We start from the raw sequence: 19,484 nt of genomic DNA, 5'->3' as shown, positions 1-19,484 counted from the left end.
TTTGAAAGCAAAACCCATTCTTCTGAAGGCACTGTTAAGTATATCCAGAGGCAAGAATTCTCTTGTGCTTTGTCTCCTCAAAAGTGATGACTGCTAGCAGTAGCAGTGGTTTACAGACAAGAGTGAAGAGACTTGGATTATGAGGAAATTATAGCATATATAGTATACATAGATAAATTGTATAAATGATTTTAATTTTGAAGTATCCCTTTACCAGGAGATTGAAATCTTTCTTCTAAAATTATGTTACAGACTCACCAAGAGATCATAAAGAAAACAAAAAGGACCCATGTGGAAGAACTACTACCAACACTTTGACTTTTTCATGACTGGGCAGGAAAAACAGGGACAGGGCGAGGGGAACATATGGACACACAACTTAAGTGTCTATCAAAGACAAGTTCAAAATATCATTAGAAAAAAGTTCCTATTTTAAGTCATCAGTCCAGATTTGATACAGACTGAAAATACATATTTCTGATAGCTATAAATAGAATACAAGGGGATAAATGAGAATAATGGAATTTTAACTGAAGTATTTCCACAGTGTTGACTTTGCAGAATTAATGCACAGTCTAGAGCTCTGCCGGGCAAGCCAGGCCTCGCACTACATTCCTCAGCTGGAAGCTGAAGCAACATGCTGTAGCTGCATCCTGAGAAACTACAAAAAAACCTCATGGCTGTCTAGGGCTGTGGAATGATCAGGACAAAGTTTTCTAAAGGTCCAGATACAGACTGAGATCTTCCACTTAGTAGCACCAAATCCAGTATTTCTTCAGTTATGGCAATAATGCTGATAATTGCATGAAATAAGATTTCTAAAAAACTCATTAAAAACTTGGACAAGAAAAGCCTGGTGTAAAGCTCTGCTAGTTGGTGTGGGGTTAGATTTTTTGTTTGTTTGGGGGCTTTTAATGGCCTTCTAAACCCAATGAGGTAAGAAATCACCATGACAGTCAGCCAGCCCATCCCCTCTGTAAACCAAGTGACAGAGATGAGATTTGGAGACATTTTATGCTCTGCCTTTACAAATAGGTGGTTCCAATTTTCTTGTAGTAGAAGCATCAGGAGACTGAGACACAAAAAACATTACCTATTTTTTCAATGCCTTGACCACTAGCCAGATCTTTGTACCTCTTTTTTATACTTTTTTTCCCCCCAGAGGAAAGGATAGGGAGAAAGAGGGATAAAAGGAAGTAACTTAAATTCTTAATTTCCCCAATACAGTGCTTAAATCTATTTATGTGCAGTAGGAGAAGAAAACAAATCAGCTTTCCAGAGGCCAAGGTAAAAAACTGAAATTAGTTAAATGCATCTCCAATGACCATTTGAATTCTGCAGAGAAATCTCCTGTTCAAAAACTCTCACTTATGTCTAAAATGCACTTTAATTATTTTTTTCCTGGAATACCACTGAGGTCATTGAACAAAAAAATTATGAACTACGTATTTCATTCAGAAGAATTATCTAGAGATACAAGGATTCTATTGCTGTGAATCTAGTATCATCCTGTTCTAAAATATCCATACACATCACTAAGGGACAGAAAAACTACTCTTTCCAAGAGCAGTCTGCTCATTCAGGTTTGGATTTTTTTTTAATCTAAACTAACTTGATTTATTAATAGACTCTTAAGCACTAGGATATATTTTTAGTTGTACAAGAGTAAAATATAGGCTTTAATATATATATTAAAATATAGGCTCTATTCTTACTGCTCCATTAAGAGACTTATTTTATCAATACTATCGATTCAGCATTTGCACATAACACAGTTAAGCTTTTATGTCAGTAATAAACTTGTTCTCATTAAATTCTTACCAGAATCATAGTTAGGTGGCTTCATATCTCCCTGATTCAATTCTGTGCCATATTTTAATTTGTGGTATTTAGCCCTGCAAGGAAATCAAACAAAAAAAATTTACAAAAATCTATTAGTACATTTAAAGGATATCTCTAAACACATAAATGTCACCTGTTTTCAATTGAAAAGCCACTCCTTTCTTCTAGGCTGGGAACAAAGCAAACCAAGTAATTTTACCATGACTTCAGATAATAATTTTATTGAAATACTTTTTTCCAAGGGTTACATTCAATTGCATAGTAAATACTGAGGAAACACACAGAGCAGTTGACTGCAGATTTTACAAAATGTTCTTGCTACAGAAAAGGTTCCTTCCCTGTGGACACAAGCAACTCTTCTGCATCCCTTCCCAACCCCCTAGCCTTTCTTTTTCAGCCAACGTTTATGAAACAATTTTGTTACTACCCATGTCAGTTCAGTGCCATCTACTTCATATCTCATATTGTCACTCCATTAAGCAAACTTTAGTTTTATTCTTCGAAATGCTGTGCTCTCCAACAGCAGCAGGCCCTCCGCTAAAACTATTCTAAACAAGGCTTAGCAATGACAGCTTACCCACACCACTTTCTCTCAAAGCTGCTAGGTCTGCCACTTGACCAAGTGCAAAAATGGAGACTTTCTTCCAAAAATATTTAGCCTTCAAAAGGTCTAATATAATAAGCCCCACAAAGCATGCCATGCAATGAACAAGAGTAGCTCCAAAAAATTGGAAATGCTTTTTAATTTGAGAAGCTTCATCCTAAAGACTCAGTATGCACAGACTTTGAAATACACATAATAACACCACAATAGAACAGTATTACACATGCACATATAAGTCATTCAAGATTCATTACAGTAGTCTTACAACACTGCAATAGAGAAAGTGAGGCAAAAAATAAGTTTCTACTTTTGCAATCTGTTCCCTCTTTCTCTAACACTCACCCTTAACTTTAAAAGTACAAAACTGCAAGTTTTATAGATACACAGCTGGGTAGGAGAGTGGCACTTCACACAAGTTCCTACCCCAAACAAAAGGCTGAGAACTCAGGAAATGCTGCGTGTGCAGCCTGGGAGTAGGGGGACAATTGAACAGCTCACATGTACACACAGTTCAAAGGCAAATGTACAAAGTGAAATGTAGGGTAGCAAGAAAAAGGCTGAAAAAGACCAAAAAAAAAATAAACCTCTCATATGCACCAACACAAAGAGGAGTTTCATTAGCTCCACTAGGCACAAGGGAGCTCTTCCACTTAAAATTTATTTTAAAAAAAATTAATGGGTTTGACACTTTGTAATTGCATGAGGCAAGTTTTCACTAAAATCGCACGACTATATCAAGAACAGCTGCAGAAAATGTTTTCAAGTTACCTACACCTCTAGATTGCTTCTCAAACATCTTCATTATATTACTGCTTTCTTTTGCCTTTTCCTATTTCATCAAGAAAACCCATTACTTCTAACAAAATAGTCCTGAAGAACGCTTCGTAGTTCTTACATTTCAATTTCGACAGTGATAGCTTCCTACTAATCCAGCTGCATTTTAATTATAATAAACATTCAATTCTTACTGAGAAGGGTAAGTGAAGAGTGAAGAAGTGTCTCCTAGGCATAGCAACATCAACAGATGAAGGAACTAACTCTCAAGAGCCAGAGCACTAAGCTCTAACTCAGCTGAGCAGCAATCAACAAGGGAAAGAGAAAGGATCTGTTCGAAATGTATTAAAAGCAATAGATGGAAGTTAAACATCTTGGTCACTACAGAAAAGAATAACCAAGAGTAGAACAAAATCAAAGCTGAATGCTCAATCAAAATATTTATCTTTCCTTTTCCAACCGTCCATTTCTTATATGTTACCCTAGTAAAACAACTGCATTTCATTATTGTTAAATATTGATGCTACGTATACTTTTCTCCCACCAGCACTAATGAAAAGCAATGATTAATCAAGAATTAAGAAATCCTCCACTTTGTCAACAACTATAAACAGTACAATTTTTTATGCAGTCATGAAATCAAGAGACCTTAATATGTAATCTATTTTGATCTGACTTAACAGAAGTGAACAAATATTAATACCGTGCTCTAATCTGGATTTCTGACATATGTTGTGCTCTACTTCATTCCCTCAAAGAATTCAGGGAGAAGTTAGTTTTGCAGCAGTCGACATTTGCTTTTAATTTGTGGGTTTTATACAAAGTTCCACTATGCTCTATGCGTTCACTAATTTTCTTATCAAGTTTTGTTAATCATTTCCAGCCTAAGTAAAATGTTTGCTAGGTTCACTGAAAGGATCATTCTTTGGACCTTTCCTGTTCCTCAGATCTCATGTTCTCCAAAATCCATCTTTCAAAGATTCAGACTGCAGTTTTTTAAATTTCTCAGTATATTTATTTCAATCTCCTAAATCCATGTTTGCTCACTTTTTAATTCACTGCCCTCTTAAATCAACAGTAATAGAATTTTTCTTACTGAAGTTTTCCCCACTCATCAAAAATATTATAAAATAATTTCACTAAAATGAGATTATTCATTTTAAATCCATTTTAAACTTTAGTAAGCAGGATTTTCTAACTGATTCCACCTCATAACACAACAGCTTTTAAAGCTTTTGTTGTTAGTCTTTACTTAAGAGGATAACATAGCTGACATGGTCTTGCACACCACTGGCCCTTTAAATTTATTTTAGGGCCAAGCTGGATTAAGATTTCATCTTTTAGAGGACCTAACTTTGTATATTACAGGCAGAGACCAGTAGCACTAGAGAAAAGGCAGAAGAACCATGTTCTAACAAAGAGGCAACTGAAGAGATGATAAGCCCCAAAATGTAATCCTTATTTCCAATATTGCTGGAAAAGTTAAAAACAAAGTTTTAGAGCTCTAACAGCAAAAATGAATAAAAAAACCCCGATGCTATAATCAAACTTGAATTAAATTCAATTGGTATAAATTCAGGTCTCTGAGCAGGACACAGACTTGAAACAGAAACATGAGTATCATGCCAGAGTATGTGACACACTGAACTAATCTTCAGTTGAGGTCAGCTTCTAAAGTTCAGAAAAATATTACAAAAAACTCCCATAAAATCAATATAGACCGCTAATAGGTTATCTAGGAAATATCTTCCACATTTCTTCCGGCAGTATGAGATTTATTATTAGATGCTTTTTTATGATACAGCTGAAAATGTCACAGGTATGAAAGATAAACAATCTTCTTTCAAAAGTGCACTAAGAGAAGAGCTGAACACCATGACTCAGACTCCAGGACTAGAAGGGAGTCTTGACCCTTCAGTTACACATATTGCAACCAAAGGGTATGAAACTCTTCACAAAATAACCTTTAATTCAAATTCAAAAATATCAAATTCAAAATATCACTTATTCCATTAGCACATTTTAATTTAATCTCTTGTTACAATGACAGAATATCAGCTGTCCACCTGTAATGCTTAATTTTTTCACTTCTGCAGAAATCACAGGGTCCATTTATTAACAGCTTTAAAATGGCCTTCTGCAGCTCATCTTGAACTCTGGCTCACACATGCCAGTAGTGTGATACTACCAAAAAAGAGATAAAGTATATTTTGCACAAAAAAAACATAAAGAAAACGAAAGTTTCTTCAACCTTTTTATCATCTGATCAAAAAAACAGACAGTGGTTTGGTTGCAGGGGAGAAAAAAGAAACAAAGATTTATTATCTAAAACTTGTTCAACCTCAATGATTTACCTTCCATTTCTGAAAATTACATATGAATTATTAACAGTATGCAGAGACAGAAAAATTACTTGAAAATGACTACCTGAAGAATACAACTTAATAGAAGGTATTTTCTATCTGAAGACTAGCCTTCCAGTTATTTGAAAGAAAGCTATTTTAGCACTGTGAAACTATGTTCCTGGGTAGATGGCCTTACTCAGATAAGTATGAATATTACCAGTGCTCTGGCTTCTGCCCTTCATTACAAAATTCTCCTCCTTTGATTAGCAGTATTTTCATTAAACTATGCGTCTTCTATTTAGTGCTTGGAAACGTTCAACATGGCTGCCACTCAAGAATTGCTTAAGAAAATGCTAAAAGCCTTCATCCACATTTCCTAAGACTGAGCGCAGTGAAACTTTTCTGAATACTTTACACAGAAACAAATTTGATTCCAGACAAAAAAAGCCACTATTTCTTGGAAATATCTGTCGCCAGACCTGAAGCATCTGATCCAGCTGTGCTAAGGGAGCCTGCCAAAACATCCGTAGAAGATCTGGGAGCTGCCGCCAAATCAAGAGACATAAACAAGAACGACTGCCAGGAACAGCACGGCGAGATATTCTACCCAGGGGAGAAGGCGCCAGCCTTACACTGATCAGACACACCAGTGCAGAAAACAACACAAAATTAAATCAACTGTTTCTAGAGACACGGCTCAGGAGTCCAGTTCTTTGGTTGAAATATGTTAAGACAGGAAGTGAGCTAGACTAGCTGAAACAGGACATGTACTTGAGAGAAACAGTACTAGGTTTCAGCTAGCTCCTGAAAATCCAGAGGCACCAGTGCATTTGCTGGTGGTGGAGCAAGTATTGATAAAGTCATAAAAAGTAATCCTTAACTCTGAACAGCCTCACACTGCAATCTACTGGATACTGGCAAAACTACATCAAAACTGCTATTGAAAAATACTAGCACTTAACTACGTACTGGCTCCTTCTAAGCTCCTTTCTATTTCACCTACTAAGACTCTTCAGCAGAAATAACCTGGCTTGCTATACACACAATAAGAAGGTAACCTCACAATTACTGACATAAAGACTAAACATTAAACTAAATTTGTCAGAAAAGCATGACCATCACTAGTAAAACTTATTTTCTACCTTACCCACGCTAAAATGACACAACATGAACTAAAGAACAACAACAGTGGTCCAAAAGTTGTTAATTTACAGTAAAATTTGAAACTATTTGGTTGATAAAAGAAATGCAGAGCAGCCACTACAAATAACAGCAGCTCATGTACTTGAGAAAACAAATGTTTCTCATTTCTTTTTCATGGTTTCCTGAGGGCATTATGAACATGGAGTACGCTGGTCCACAATTTCATATTCTGTTCTGTTACTCATAATTTATTTCGTCCAGCTGAGAAAGATCTGAAATACTACACAGCCAGAGCAGAAATGAAGGAATACAGGAATGATTCCCTGCCCCCTCACAGCGGACCAATCTTCCCTAAACTTGATAGGAATGTCCTCTTCCTACCTTGGAGGATCTCATTTTCCAGCTCTAAGAACCCAATGGAAAATGCCAGCATCCTGACTACTGCCTGATCAGGCTGACAGCTGATTTAGGAAAATGCTGGGAAAGGGAGCAGTGCTTCCAAGCTCAGTATGTTGCCATTCTTTGAAGTATCAAGCAAGAACACTTGCTGGGAGATAATTCCAGCAGAAATACAAGACTATTTCTTTAGAAACTGGCAAATAAAACTGCTGTTTAAAACTACAAACTCTGTCTCCAGCACACACACCAGTCACGAGCATCACATCTGCTTACAGAACCACTGCACACCCATACTGGAACTGTCACACTGGATCAGATCAGCTGACTGTAGCCTACTGACCTGAGTAACCAAGGCTAATGCCACACTGCAGAAAAACACGCAACATAAAAGATACAGATGAAAAACCTTTAATAAGAAGCCACCAAGTGTTTTTTCCTAATACTGACAGGGACTGCTGCATTAAGTTATAAATGTCATAATTTAGGTGGATTTCACACTATAAAAGTAAGGGACATTTCCACCATCCATATGGAAGTTTGATTTTCATTTTTTTAATTTTACAAAGTTTCTCTGACAGTACAAAAATGTACAAAATGTACAAAAAATACACAAAAATGTATTTACATTGTTTGATGATTTTAAACGGCTAACTTCTGTGGGTTATGAACATGAAGTGTTAGATACTTTTACGTAATCAGGAATAGCTCCACCAGTTTTGAAATACAAGAAATCTTTACAGAATATATATATAACTTAGAGTATATTTTTAGCTGAACCAATGACATTAAGCTCTGCAATTATGATTCAAATGTAAGCCTTTCCACAGCCATAAACTGCAAACACCATTATGCATACATTTTGTATTTTTCTGAGCTCTTTGATGTCATACCAGTACCATAACAAGGCCTGGGTAAAAGAAATATCTACCTTAAGGATTCGTCCAAGAACTCCCCAAAGCAGGAGAAAATACACTGGAGTCCTGGGGCTACTGCTGGTCAGAACCCTGGCTACATCCCCATGCTAGTGGATTAACTGGTTGCTACCAGAATGAGACAAACTGGATGGAAGAAGACATGTCTTGTGCTAAAGTAGCCCATATAAGATGAGCAAATCTGAATGCAATATCATAATGTAACTATTGGTGTCCTTTTAAAATTATCTGCCGATGATATTCTATTCCTCATTTGCATATGTGTGTGTTTTAAATCTTATTTATACTAAACAAACTATTTCAGAGACTTACTTTATTAAAGAGAAGCAGGAATTATCTGATAGGAAAATGATAATGTAAGCAATGACTGCTTTGCAACAGTACCATAACTATACTCTTTATTCAAGAATTTTAAAAGACATTTCACTAATTAAAAGAATTTAAACTAAACTTGGCCTAAAATAAACCAATTGAACAGAGAGATTTCTGAATTTCTGCTTGCCTCAAAGGTTAGAATAACAGGAAAGTATACATAAGAATAAAGAGGTAAACTGGGGACTTGTACTAAAATGTCCAGGAACAAAGAAATAGACATTGATTAACTGGTAAACATAAACATTTTTCAATCACACAATTAACCTCCAGAAGATATTCTTGAAGCATCTCTCACACTGAAAAGGCTAAAAACTTAGCAAGATTAAAAACTAGTAATTATTAGACTGAAGACAGTTATTCAAGATTTCAGTTGACATGTATTAATAAACAAAGTTATTACATTGAACAAAATGAAAATACACTGTAATTCTGGAGTATAATCTGTACAGTTCAGAGAAACTTTACCAAGGGAAAGCATTCATTATTGATCAGCTATGGGTTTTGTTAGCATGTTTTTTAAGCCATACTATTTTAGCTGTTGTTCTTATCATAATGCAGACATTTAGACTAGTGGTTTTATTTAGTAGAGTAAAATTTGTCAATCTGAGAACTGAGCAGAGACAGAAAAAATATTTCTTGGCTTTGTCAAATACAAAGGCAAAAATAAAGTTTCTGTCTTCAGCATTTCTTCATCACATACTCTTCACAAAAGCAGCATACCTTTCCTGTTTGAGCGCATATTCCAGCATTTTGATTCTTCGCACTAGATCCTTCTTCAGATTTTCCTGTCCTTTCCTTTCACCTTGAAGAAAGGCAATCTGGGCCTGCAAAAGCAAGTGTTCAATTTAGAAACTGCGTGCTCAAAATTATTCAGTTTAGCTCTTAAGTGTGTGTGTCTTCCAAAGTTAATATTAATTTGTAGAGTTCAAAAGGAGTTGGCTTACTATGCTTCATAAACATGAAACACTAACAAAAACCACTGCATAGATAAGCCTTCTAAACAGCATGCTCACTACAGATCAAAACAAAAAGGAAAGAAAAAGATAAGAAATAAAGCAATTTTGGTTTGTTTGACAGGGTTCGTTTTCTCTCTTGGATAAACATTCAATAAAGGATAAGGAACGGATAAAATAAGCATACAAAAAGCCTTCAGAAGATAAAAGTATTTACCCACAATAAGCAAGAGAAGATGATAAAGTATTTCTGCTCACTAACTGAAGCGGTGTATAATTAGGGTATAATTCTATAGATACATGTCAGATACATGACACTAGTAAAAAAAACCTGATGTAAACCATGGTTGTTCAGCTAAAATAAGAACAAAAGAAAAATAAAACCCTGTTTGTAATACAGGGTTAAAAGTGTTAATTATGATACTTACTAAAAGAGGTTAAGGAAAGTTCTCCAGAAATACTGTAATTAAGAGAGGAAGAAAAAGGAAAACAGGGAAAGGTATTTTGGTGAGGGAGACAAGGAGAGAAATGGTACATAAGTAAATAAAAGTAAAGTCACCTATGAAAAATCTCCTTTAAATAAAAAATTATGACAAACACAAGATATTAATTCCTAATCATAAAGGAAGAACTACCTGCTTTTCTACCTAATGCTCAAATCAAGAGGCAAGTACTTATGCTTGCTCAACTCACAAATACACTTTTAGGCAAAAATACCTACAGGCAGTCATCACTTCATGCCTCAGCCTCACCTGCCATTTCCAGGATTGGAAGCTTTCTGTACCTCTACAGCCAAGTCACCAAGCATCTCATCTGTCTCTTGAGAAGCACAGACAGGATAAATGGCAATTGGTCTACACCATCAGCTGTTGAGCATGACGACCTATAACCCTTTCATTTAAATAAATACCCAGAAAAGTCAGGGATTAAAAATAAGCTGGAATATCCTATCTTCACCTGTTACAACCTTGCAAGCAGTCCTCAGATATTTTAGTTAATGGAGATAGTTGCTGCCAAGGAATCTGACTGCAGATTTTTACCCCAAGGTGAGAAAAAACAGAGTCTCTAAATGTCATTTTCTCTCCAGCAATTATAAAGGGAAGGCACACAACTAACTCGGTTGAATTTTGGTGACCAGGAAAGGTGAATCTTACACCAAAAGCCCATTTGTTGGTGGCCAGCAATAGCAGCTGCTCTAAAATATCACACCAGCTGACATAAGTTTAATGTTCAAGTACAGCCAGTAAATAGTTTGACAGATACCTGAAGGATCCTTAACTGCCAGTCACCAACTAGACCAGCCAGTTTATGACAAGAGAAAAACATTGGCTGCTCTCCAACTAAGTCACTCTTCTCCTTCAACAGGGGAAATACATTTGAATTCCAAAAAAAAAAAAAAAAGTCAGCTGAATCAAAAGAAAGCTCTCTCACTCTGGCATCAACTACAATTGAATTCTAATGTCAATTTTATGCTCAGGTTTAAAGAAAGGCACAGGAGAAAGGAATGCTGATGCTGGAGTCAGCATTTCCTACCCTGAGGAATGTAACTGAGTAAGAAGCATCTCAACTCAACAAGGTCAGCATCCCTCCCAAGAGGAGCATCTCAGGCACATATAACTTTGTTTGCAGTAACTGTACAGACACACAGACTCTCACTCCCCATCTCCACACAGGCCCAGCAGAACTGACACACGCTCTTCTCGTCAGAAGGGAGAGAACATCAAAACGTACTTTTAAAAAAAGAAATCGTGGCGTAAATATGTATTTGGCTGGAATGAAAAAGATTATCCAATGCCATCAGGACACAAGCTGAAGTGATCTATTATGTGACCTGCTGTCTGCAAGCAATTTCTAGCCAAGAATGAAGTGACTGAACACGCTGGAATGAAACATTTTTACCCAGAAGGCTGGCAAACAACGCAGCTCACACACTGCTACACTACAAAGGTCAAAGCAGCATTACTGTTCTAACAGTTGAGGCTAAAGTCGTCTTCCACTGGTAGCAGCCTAAACTAAATTAAAAAATGCAACTTCTTGGTAGTTTTAACAGCTTCCTTTTGTAAGACAGAGAGACATAAATGGGCATGATTGAGAATTATTATGTGTTATCTCCTTCATGTGGACATACTTTGTTGTCAGTAGTATCTCCATACTCTTAATGATGTCTTAGAACTTTTATTTTTCCTGGATTTTCAAGAAATACTTGTGTTTCTTACTTAAAATGCATGCAGCAACAACAGATGAATCTCCAGCCCTACACAAGCTTATTGCTAGGATCCTTCAAGGTTAATAAATATATAATTTAAAGACAGGAAGTTTTACTGGTACTTCCAGAAACTGAGAATAATTTTGCCCTCTCCTTGGAGGCTGCATGGTTTCTAGCACAGTTTATTCATGCTTTTCTTCAGAGTAGCATGCTTATGCCTAATACTCACTATTTTTTAAGAATTCTGGCTATGGAAATGAGAATACTTACATTTGGTCATTTTTATAACATAGAGAAATATTCCCTTTCTTTTCCACAAGATGTTAGCAACCCTTATCCCTCATTTGTACATGTACTGAGTAATTACAATTACGTCAGCCTCACTGGACAATAAAAATCAGTTATACATGTAAGCTTAAATGTTATTTGAGAAATTCTTAATGATGATATTCAGGTTTGCTTATACTGCACGTTAGGACAGTATTAAAATAATAACTGAAATTTTACATTAACAATGATGTACTAACAGTTCATATGTCTCAAGCAGATTTCATTCTTTAAATTTTCATTTTTTGGCAATTCACTGAAAATATGCAAAAGAACCTAAATGTTCATACCATAAAATAAACACTTTGCAGATAAATGCAAACAGAATAAACAAGTACAATGAGTTGAAATATCTAAAATGACAAATTATGACATGTAGCAGTATTTTCACAGTCTCTAGAACAATACAGTGGCAACAGTAGGATCACTATTTCCAATTAAAATACATAGACAATGCCTGTCTAAATGTCTTTGCAAACATTTAACGTGCAGGAGGTCTGGGTTGAAACAGATGAAAATTGTAACTGAACTGCACAACTACAGTTTTCTTATGTTTCAGGCATAAATGACAGAATTTTACTAATAGACTGAGACTCCATAGGTGACTTCCCATGGCTGCAGCTTTAACCCAAGTCAAATCTGGAGCCTGAGCTACACCTGAGGGAGAACAGGAGCAAAGGAGATTCCCTTCCGCTTTGAGTAATCTGCAACACTGTTCTACACTTGTATTTTGGCCACTCCTGGGAAAGTTTGCCAAAAATTTCAAGAATTCGCAAATATTCCCAACAAACAGGTTCTGTGATGACTGACCTTCTAGGTAACAAGGTTAAAATGCATCAAGTCGTAAGCCAGTCTTTGCAAACCTCAAAATTGCCTATGGGGATCCTGCAAAACCTCATATTGTTCCTTGCCTTATGGGTGGGGCGCATCGTCTCCATGAAGCACCCGGCCCCGCTGGCTCCACGGCAAGAATCAAGGCAGGATCCGCCTCGAGTTTATTCCAGGCTAAGTGCTACAAGTTACTGTATTCCAATTCAACTATGAAATTAAGATCAAGAGAGAAGAAGAAAACAAAACAAAACCAACAAAAAAGCCCAAATCAAACCCAACAAAAATAGCTGCCACAAAACCAGAGAACACTGGAAAAAGACATGCCTGGAACAGTCTATTTCAGCTGCAATTGTTGAGTTCGTTTTTTTTTTTCCCCACTTCATCTCACAGAATTTTTTGTATGACCAACTGCAACATAACCTAGAAGTATCATACACAGCCAGTCCATGTTACAGCACTGTAGCTACCTTAACTAGTCCACTTCTTTACTAAGAGGTTTTAAAAATAACATTCATTCTTATATTAAAAAAATTTTCAAAGACAACAACACTACTGTTCTACAAAATTCCCCAAAGGACTCTAATGTCACATTACTTTGAAGCAGACAAAAAGGTGATACAATGTTTCAGGTAGCACTGGGCTAGAAACAACTCTTTCTATAAATGTTGTTGACTTCCTAATACTGGCTTAGCGGCCATAACAACATAATTAAATCATGAAACCACATCTTAGTAAGTCCAGATTTTACCAATGTTTAAAAATTTACACTGAACTTTGTAATTCCTTGAATCAGCAACAAACATGTTTAAAATATATTATATTTAGACATCTTTTTAGGCTTATACCTTGACACTACCTAAGAGCAGGAGATAAAAAAATTCTCCTCTTTAACAGGAAATTTTAAAAAATAAACATACTATAACTGCTAAACAACTGATGCACATTTAGTATCAACTTCCATCAATTTCTGATTTTACAGTTATTTCAAGTTAAAAGGCAATTTATTTTTTTCAATTCATAAGACTTAAAAATTATAAAAAGCCTTTCTATTTTTCTCTAAAATATCTACCACAATATTTTAAAGTAAAACTCACTTCGAATTTATGGGCATTTAAAGGTCAACAGACGTCATTTGACAAAGAGCTACTAAGACACACAATTCTCTACATAATGCTTCCATAATTCAACAACCAGGTCTTCAGAGGTTGAGAGAAAGAGGACAAAAGGGTGAGGGGGAAACTGCAGGGAAAGTATTGCAAAAAATATGCAGATAGCTAAAATTACTAAATACATCATCAAGATGAATCAATCTGGAACAGTTGTGCTAACCAGTCTACCAAGATCTGCCAGAAGGATTCTGCAGGCTGCCAGGGTACTCAGTATTTTAGATTAAAGCTGGCTCACTGAAGCACTACGTATTTAAGTATATTTGTAAATAAGTGTAGGCATGCCCAAGAGCTGAGAAGAAAAGAGAAGGAAGGGGGAAGGGAAATATCAATGGTCTAGTACAACTAGGGAACAATTTTAAGAGGCACCATACTTCACATCACTACGCACACCTACTCACACTCTGTGCCAAGAGAGGCTAGGAAGCTTTTGTAAATCCTGCAGCCAATTAAGATAACAAAACTGAAGTGGGGCCACAGGCTGAAAGGACTGGCAGGCACCAAGGCATATTTAACTTCACCCCACACAGAAGGTACTTCATCCCATTTATCCCTCACATGCTCTCACTGAATGATAGCACCTCATGAGACCAATGCAGAGCACAATCTGCTACTGGCACCTTATTTTTGTTGGACTTCTCAGAGATGTCCTAAAATTAGCATCCAATATAAACCCAGAAAAACCATCCAAAACAAATAAAAGATTTAATTTACAGTAAAAAAACTATGGATGAAAATGCCATTTTCTTACGTTCTCTGTCTTTTTCAAACAATGCTTTCAAAGAGAAAACACTGAAGAACAAATTCAGTAAGACTGAAAAACTCCTAATAAATGATCCAGAACTTATTCACAATTTATACCTGGCAATATCTTGATTACTCTAACATAGGCATCTCAAAAACAGGAAGACTTGTTTTTCTGCAGTTTGAAGTGTTTTACTACATAGATCTCTGTTCAGATAGCCAGTCTTTCTTTTATCCTCTCTTCAGTGCTGCCTTTCAGTGTTCTAGCAATTTTAAGCATCAAAACAGTTGCCAAGCAATGTATAGTCAGCTTATTTAATCATTCTTCATAAGCAAAAATTTTCTCACCAGTCATTTCTGCGGTACACGTACTTAAGTGGTGAACACTAACTTTTTTTGACCCACGTGCCACATACACCAATACAAGCACAAAGAGAGTGCAGCTTTTAATTCTATTATGTAATTCTATAAGCAACACTGCAATGGCATGTCACAAAATAATCATATATTATGAGCTGGAGTCTAAATTGCAAATGCTCAAATTCCTTTCCACTTGCTGTACAAGAACAGCAGAAATGCAGCGACAGCAGTCAGCAGCAGGACTGATAAACAGACTCATGGCCCACATTTAAACAGACAAAGGGAGTTCACAGGCTGAATGAATCACTTGGGGTATGGCAAGACAAGGGAGAAAAAATCTGGAGGAGATTTTTAGGTTTGGCTTCAGAAACAGAAAGAGGAGTGAACCAGACTTGACCACACAAGCATCTGCAGAGGCAATTGGCACACTCCAGTTCCTCACTCCTACATCCAGGCTCAGCTACTCCTTGTATTCAGGCATGCATGACCACTCTGAACTGACCTGGGCATCAAGTGAAACAAATAAAAGATAAGTGATTTAGTTCTTACCTCCTGTTTACAAGCTAGGATACGAATATCATGCATGCCATTTTTGCTCCGATGCTTTTGCAATCCTGCCCTATGTGACTGCACTAAAGGGAAACATATTCCCAACTAAGACCAGAAAAAAATGCAGTCTTTCCTCACTGCAATCCTTAATTTAACTTCTTTATCACTGGGTTATTTTCAAAAACACTCAATAGTAGTGAGTATATAGCGAACTTTTTTCAAATAGGAAAAGAACATCTGGATGAGTTCATCTGCAGGTCCACACAGAACAGGTCACTCAGATAAAATGAACTTTTTTTTTTTCACATTTCAGAGTATTTTTATTTCTAGTTTATCGTCTGCAAAGCTTGGATTCTGAGCACTCCAAAATTATTCCAAAAACTCTTTGAGGTATCCAAGCATTTCTCAGCATTTAAAGCTAAAACACAAGGATCCCTCATGTACTTTAGCTTTTGCCACTTTTTAACTAAGAAACGTAGAAATGAGGACCTGACAAGGCTCACCAGCCTTGTTAAGCCAAGTACATGAGTAGGTTACTGACCAATACTTACTTTCTCAGAAAACTGTTTACTGATAACTGTTTTAGTTAGGGCTCGGTATTTGTACAGTCTTACTTCTTTTAGCATTAAATTAAGATGAACCAAAAGTCTCAGGCAATTCACGTGATCTTCCTTGGGGAATTTTACACAGACCATTCTAAAATTAGCAGATAAAGTTTCCGTGTCTACTGAAACTTCAATAAAGGCTAAGTTATATTTGCAACTTGTTGTTCAAACAGTGCCAAGTTACTTATCTCTGATGTAATAAAACTGCCATAAGCCAAGATCCTCAAAATAAAAAGAAGAGCTACATTTTGAGAAGGACAGAGATACAAATTTAATTAAAAATGTGCACCAAAAAAGACAGGATGTTTCACCATATGCTAACCTGACACTGAAAACCTAAGTTTTCCACCTAGAACACAGTAATCTATTCCATTTTTGCTCAACCAAGAAAAACAGAAAAATGCCTTTTTCTTTTTGCAAGTATAACTTTCCATGAGAGGGGTCTGAAAGGTTTAAAGACCACTTGGAGACAATGTAACATTATAAAACTCTCTCAGTTCATACTACATCAATATTTACAGCACCATTTTCCTAAAGGATTTAGGCTATTTAAGAAACACATTTTCATTACACTTAAACTAAATTACAGGTTTGACAGATATGACAAGAACTGAAAAATCTGATGCTAGGAAATGATCAGATCAAATATGCAAAGAAAAAAATCCAACTATAAAAACCAGATGCACACCTGCAAAAACATTGTCTCATCAGTTTGTACTTACATTCTACATCTACAAACTTCTGCATTTCTGAAAATCACTGAACATTTACTCCCACTGGTCCTTCTCACTTAAGTAAAAGAAGCCATGACAGCATATCAATGATTATATTGGAATTAGCTGGCAAACATGCATATAAGTAGAGGAGAATATTGTTTGCTTCACATGAATCTGTCAAATATAAAGTTTGCCAAAAAACCTTGTGAAAGAGAGGCTATCTGGTAGTCACCAAGGCCCATTCAGCATCATTTTTCCCAAATAAACACACCTCAGTATTTTGACCATGGCTTGTTTTCTTCTGCCTTTCTTTTGATTTATCTGATATATATAAAACAATAAAGTTGAAATTACTGCTTTTCTGCAGTGGAGATGTACGTAACATTAATCACTGGTGGTTCTTTTGTAGTATCTGCCTTATGAGAAAAAATATTTCATAGAAGACTTTTACATCACTTCTGCCAATTCATCTTTCACTGAGAATCTCAGAAATTTGACCTAAATCATCATACTTGAAAATCTTATACAAAACTTCTTCAAATTTAATTTATTTCCATTTTATTGGTCAAACTGTATCTTTAGGACTTTTCCTTTAACTTAATAACGGATTTCACCAACTCACAGCTCATTACTTTTTCTCTGAACAATGTTTTCAGATTATCCACCTATCAGAACAACTTCTAACTAGAAATTTAATCCAACAAGAGGACTGTTATCTAAAAGCCAACAAACTGTAAATATCAACAATTTCTGAATCAAGTAACAAATGTCCTAAACCACACTATAAATAGTCACAGCCATCTGTCTGATTTGCCCCTTCTCCTCATTACTTTAACTTGTCTATCTCCAAGGACACAATCTTACCACATAGCAGGCCTGGTTTCATCGCCTGCCTCTTGCAGGAGAAAAGCAGCAGCAAGGGGCAAGATCCCCATCCGTGACCCCCCCCACCCAGAGAGCTAACATTACTAAATCTGACTTCCATACCGATCTCAAGTGCTTATCTATTACTTCCATCACATTCCTTCTATTACAGCTGTTTGCTATCATTTAACCACATTTTATCTCATTTCATTATCTCTCCCTATCATTTGGGTGGTGTTTTCTTGTTCTTTTGGCACTGTCTTACAAGGACTATTTTTAACAAAGCTGTAGAAACACAAGCACATTGTATCCACCCATTCTCCCTAATTTCCTTGCAAACCTTTTCAAAGGAAAGTTTACCCAGGAAAAATAATTTTCATGTAATGCTATCAGGTCCCACCACTCGTATGGAGCCTACTACTCCAAAGAAACAAGTTACTAGTTAGAGGAAATGAAAACTTCAGCAGCGATGAGGACAAAAGCTAGAAAATTCCTTAGCAGGATGGGGGGTTGTCCATAAACACAGTTACAGCACAGCAGTTTATAGCAATTTAGACCATTTGTGAAATGCGGAGAAATGCCAATATCTGCAAATCTGTACTTTTGCCAGAAAAATGTTTGTCACAAGCAAAACTTTCCACAGCAACATATGCATTGCTTGCAAAGACAACATTTCTAGCCAAAACAAAAGCCACATACACACCCCTTCCAAGCTCATCCACCCTTGTTGCTTGCTGGGACAAGGATGTGCATTGGCAGCGCTGGGCTCTGCAGGGTCCCAGCCCCCGGGGCAGAGTCCCCATTGCTCCCCCAGGAGTGAGAGATTGCTAATTAAAAGGGAAATAACATCCGAAAGAGACAGTCACTCCCAACCAGCCAGAAGACCCATGGTTAGGGCAAGGCACCAGTATGGGAGGTGGTTCAACCCCTGCTTGCCTCAAGCAACGATATGGATTTCGTGCATTTGATCAAACCCTTTGCTATTTTCGGATGGGCTTGTCCAACACACAATGACAACTCTGCAACGTCTCTGTGTCAGTCCAGAAAAATGCAGAACGAAAAAAACCTTGAGTTTAAAACTTGCAGAACAGGAAACCCTGTCTTGTCAACTCTCCCAGGCAGCTACTAGAAGAACCTATGAAAAGAAAAATCACTAATTTCTGAAAAGATATAAAAATAGATTATAATGCCATGAAGCACTGTTTATGAATACTTAAATGAGGAATTAATAACGTTAGTATTCATCCTAGTTAATTACTTCACAGGGCATCAGGAAAATCTATTCTTAGGATAATTTTTCAATCTGCAGATGTCAAAGTAGTGTAAACAGAAAGCAAGCATTAAAAGTTAAATATGTAATCAGCGGATAAGCATCTAGGGGAACCCCATATTAATCTGTTTTCATTCTTATTTGATATACACAGCTTACTAATGATGCTTACATAGATGTAAATACTGGAGTCCTCTTTTGACTTGAATGAGGAAGATTATATAATAGAGGCAACAATGATTTCAAAAGGTTCAAGAAAAATAATTAGAAAATCAGAATAAACATGAGTATTTGCCAGGGAAAGCAAAATACAGGCACTGATAGGGAGAAAAACCTTGGGAGGGCAGTACTAGACCAGTAACTAAGAACAGATTAAACTGCCTGGCTTGCTAACTCCCATATGTTATGAGCTTGGGTGTGTGTCCCTTGAACAAGCACCACAGAACACAACAGGAAGGTATTCTACCTGTCCATCACAC

The 19,484-nt window shown here is 36.5% G+C and overlaps 1 protein-coding gene across 3 annotated transcripts in view; it reads right to left on the bottom strand.

Moving 5' to 3' along the window:
- Window positions 1–19,484, bottom strand: part of STRN (striatin) — a 68,993-nt gene that overhangs the window by 46,831 nt on the left and 2,678 nt on the right. For all 3 annotated transcript variants that reach the window (XM_059841350.1, XM_059841349.1, XM_059841351.1), the window contains exons 2-3: window positions 9,135–9,238; window positions 1,822–1,895 (exon numbers count right to left, since the gene is read on the bottom strand). In XM_059841350.1, the coding sequence (XP_059697333.1) occupies window positions 1,822–1,895; window positions 9,135–9,238 (178 nt within the window). The remainder of the gene's footprint in view (window positions 1–1,821; window positions 1,896–9,134; window positions 9,239–19,484) is intronic.

This window comes from Haemorhous mexicanus, chromosome 3 (genome assembly GCF_027477595.1).
Source record: "Haemorhous mexicanus isolate bHaeMex1 chromosome 3, bHaeMex1.pri, whole genome shotgun sequence".
NCBI lineage: Eukaryota > Metazoa > Chordata > Aves > Passeriformes > Fringillidae > Haemorhous > Haemorhous mexicanus.
This window is presented reverse-complemented; position numbering and strand designations above follow the sequence as displayed.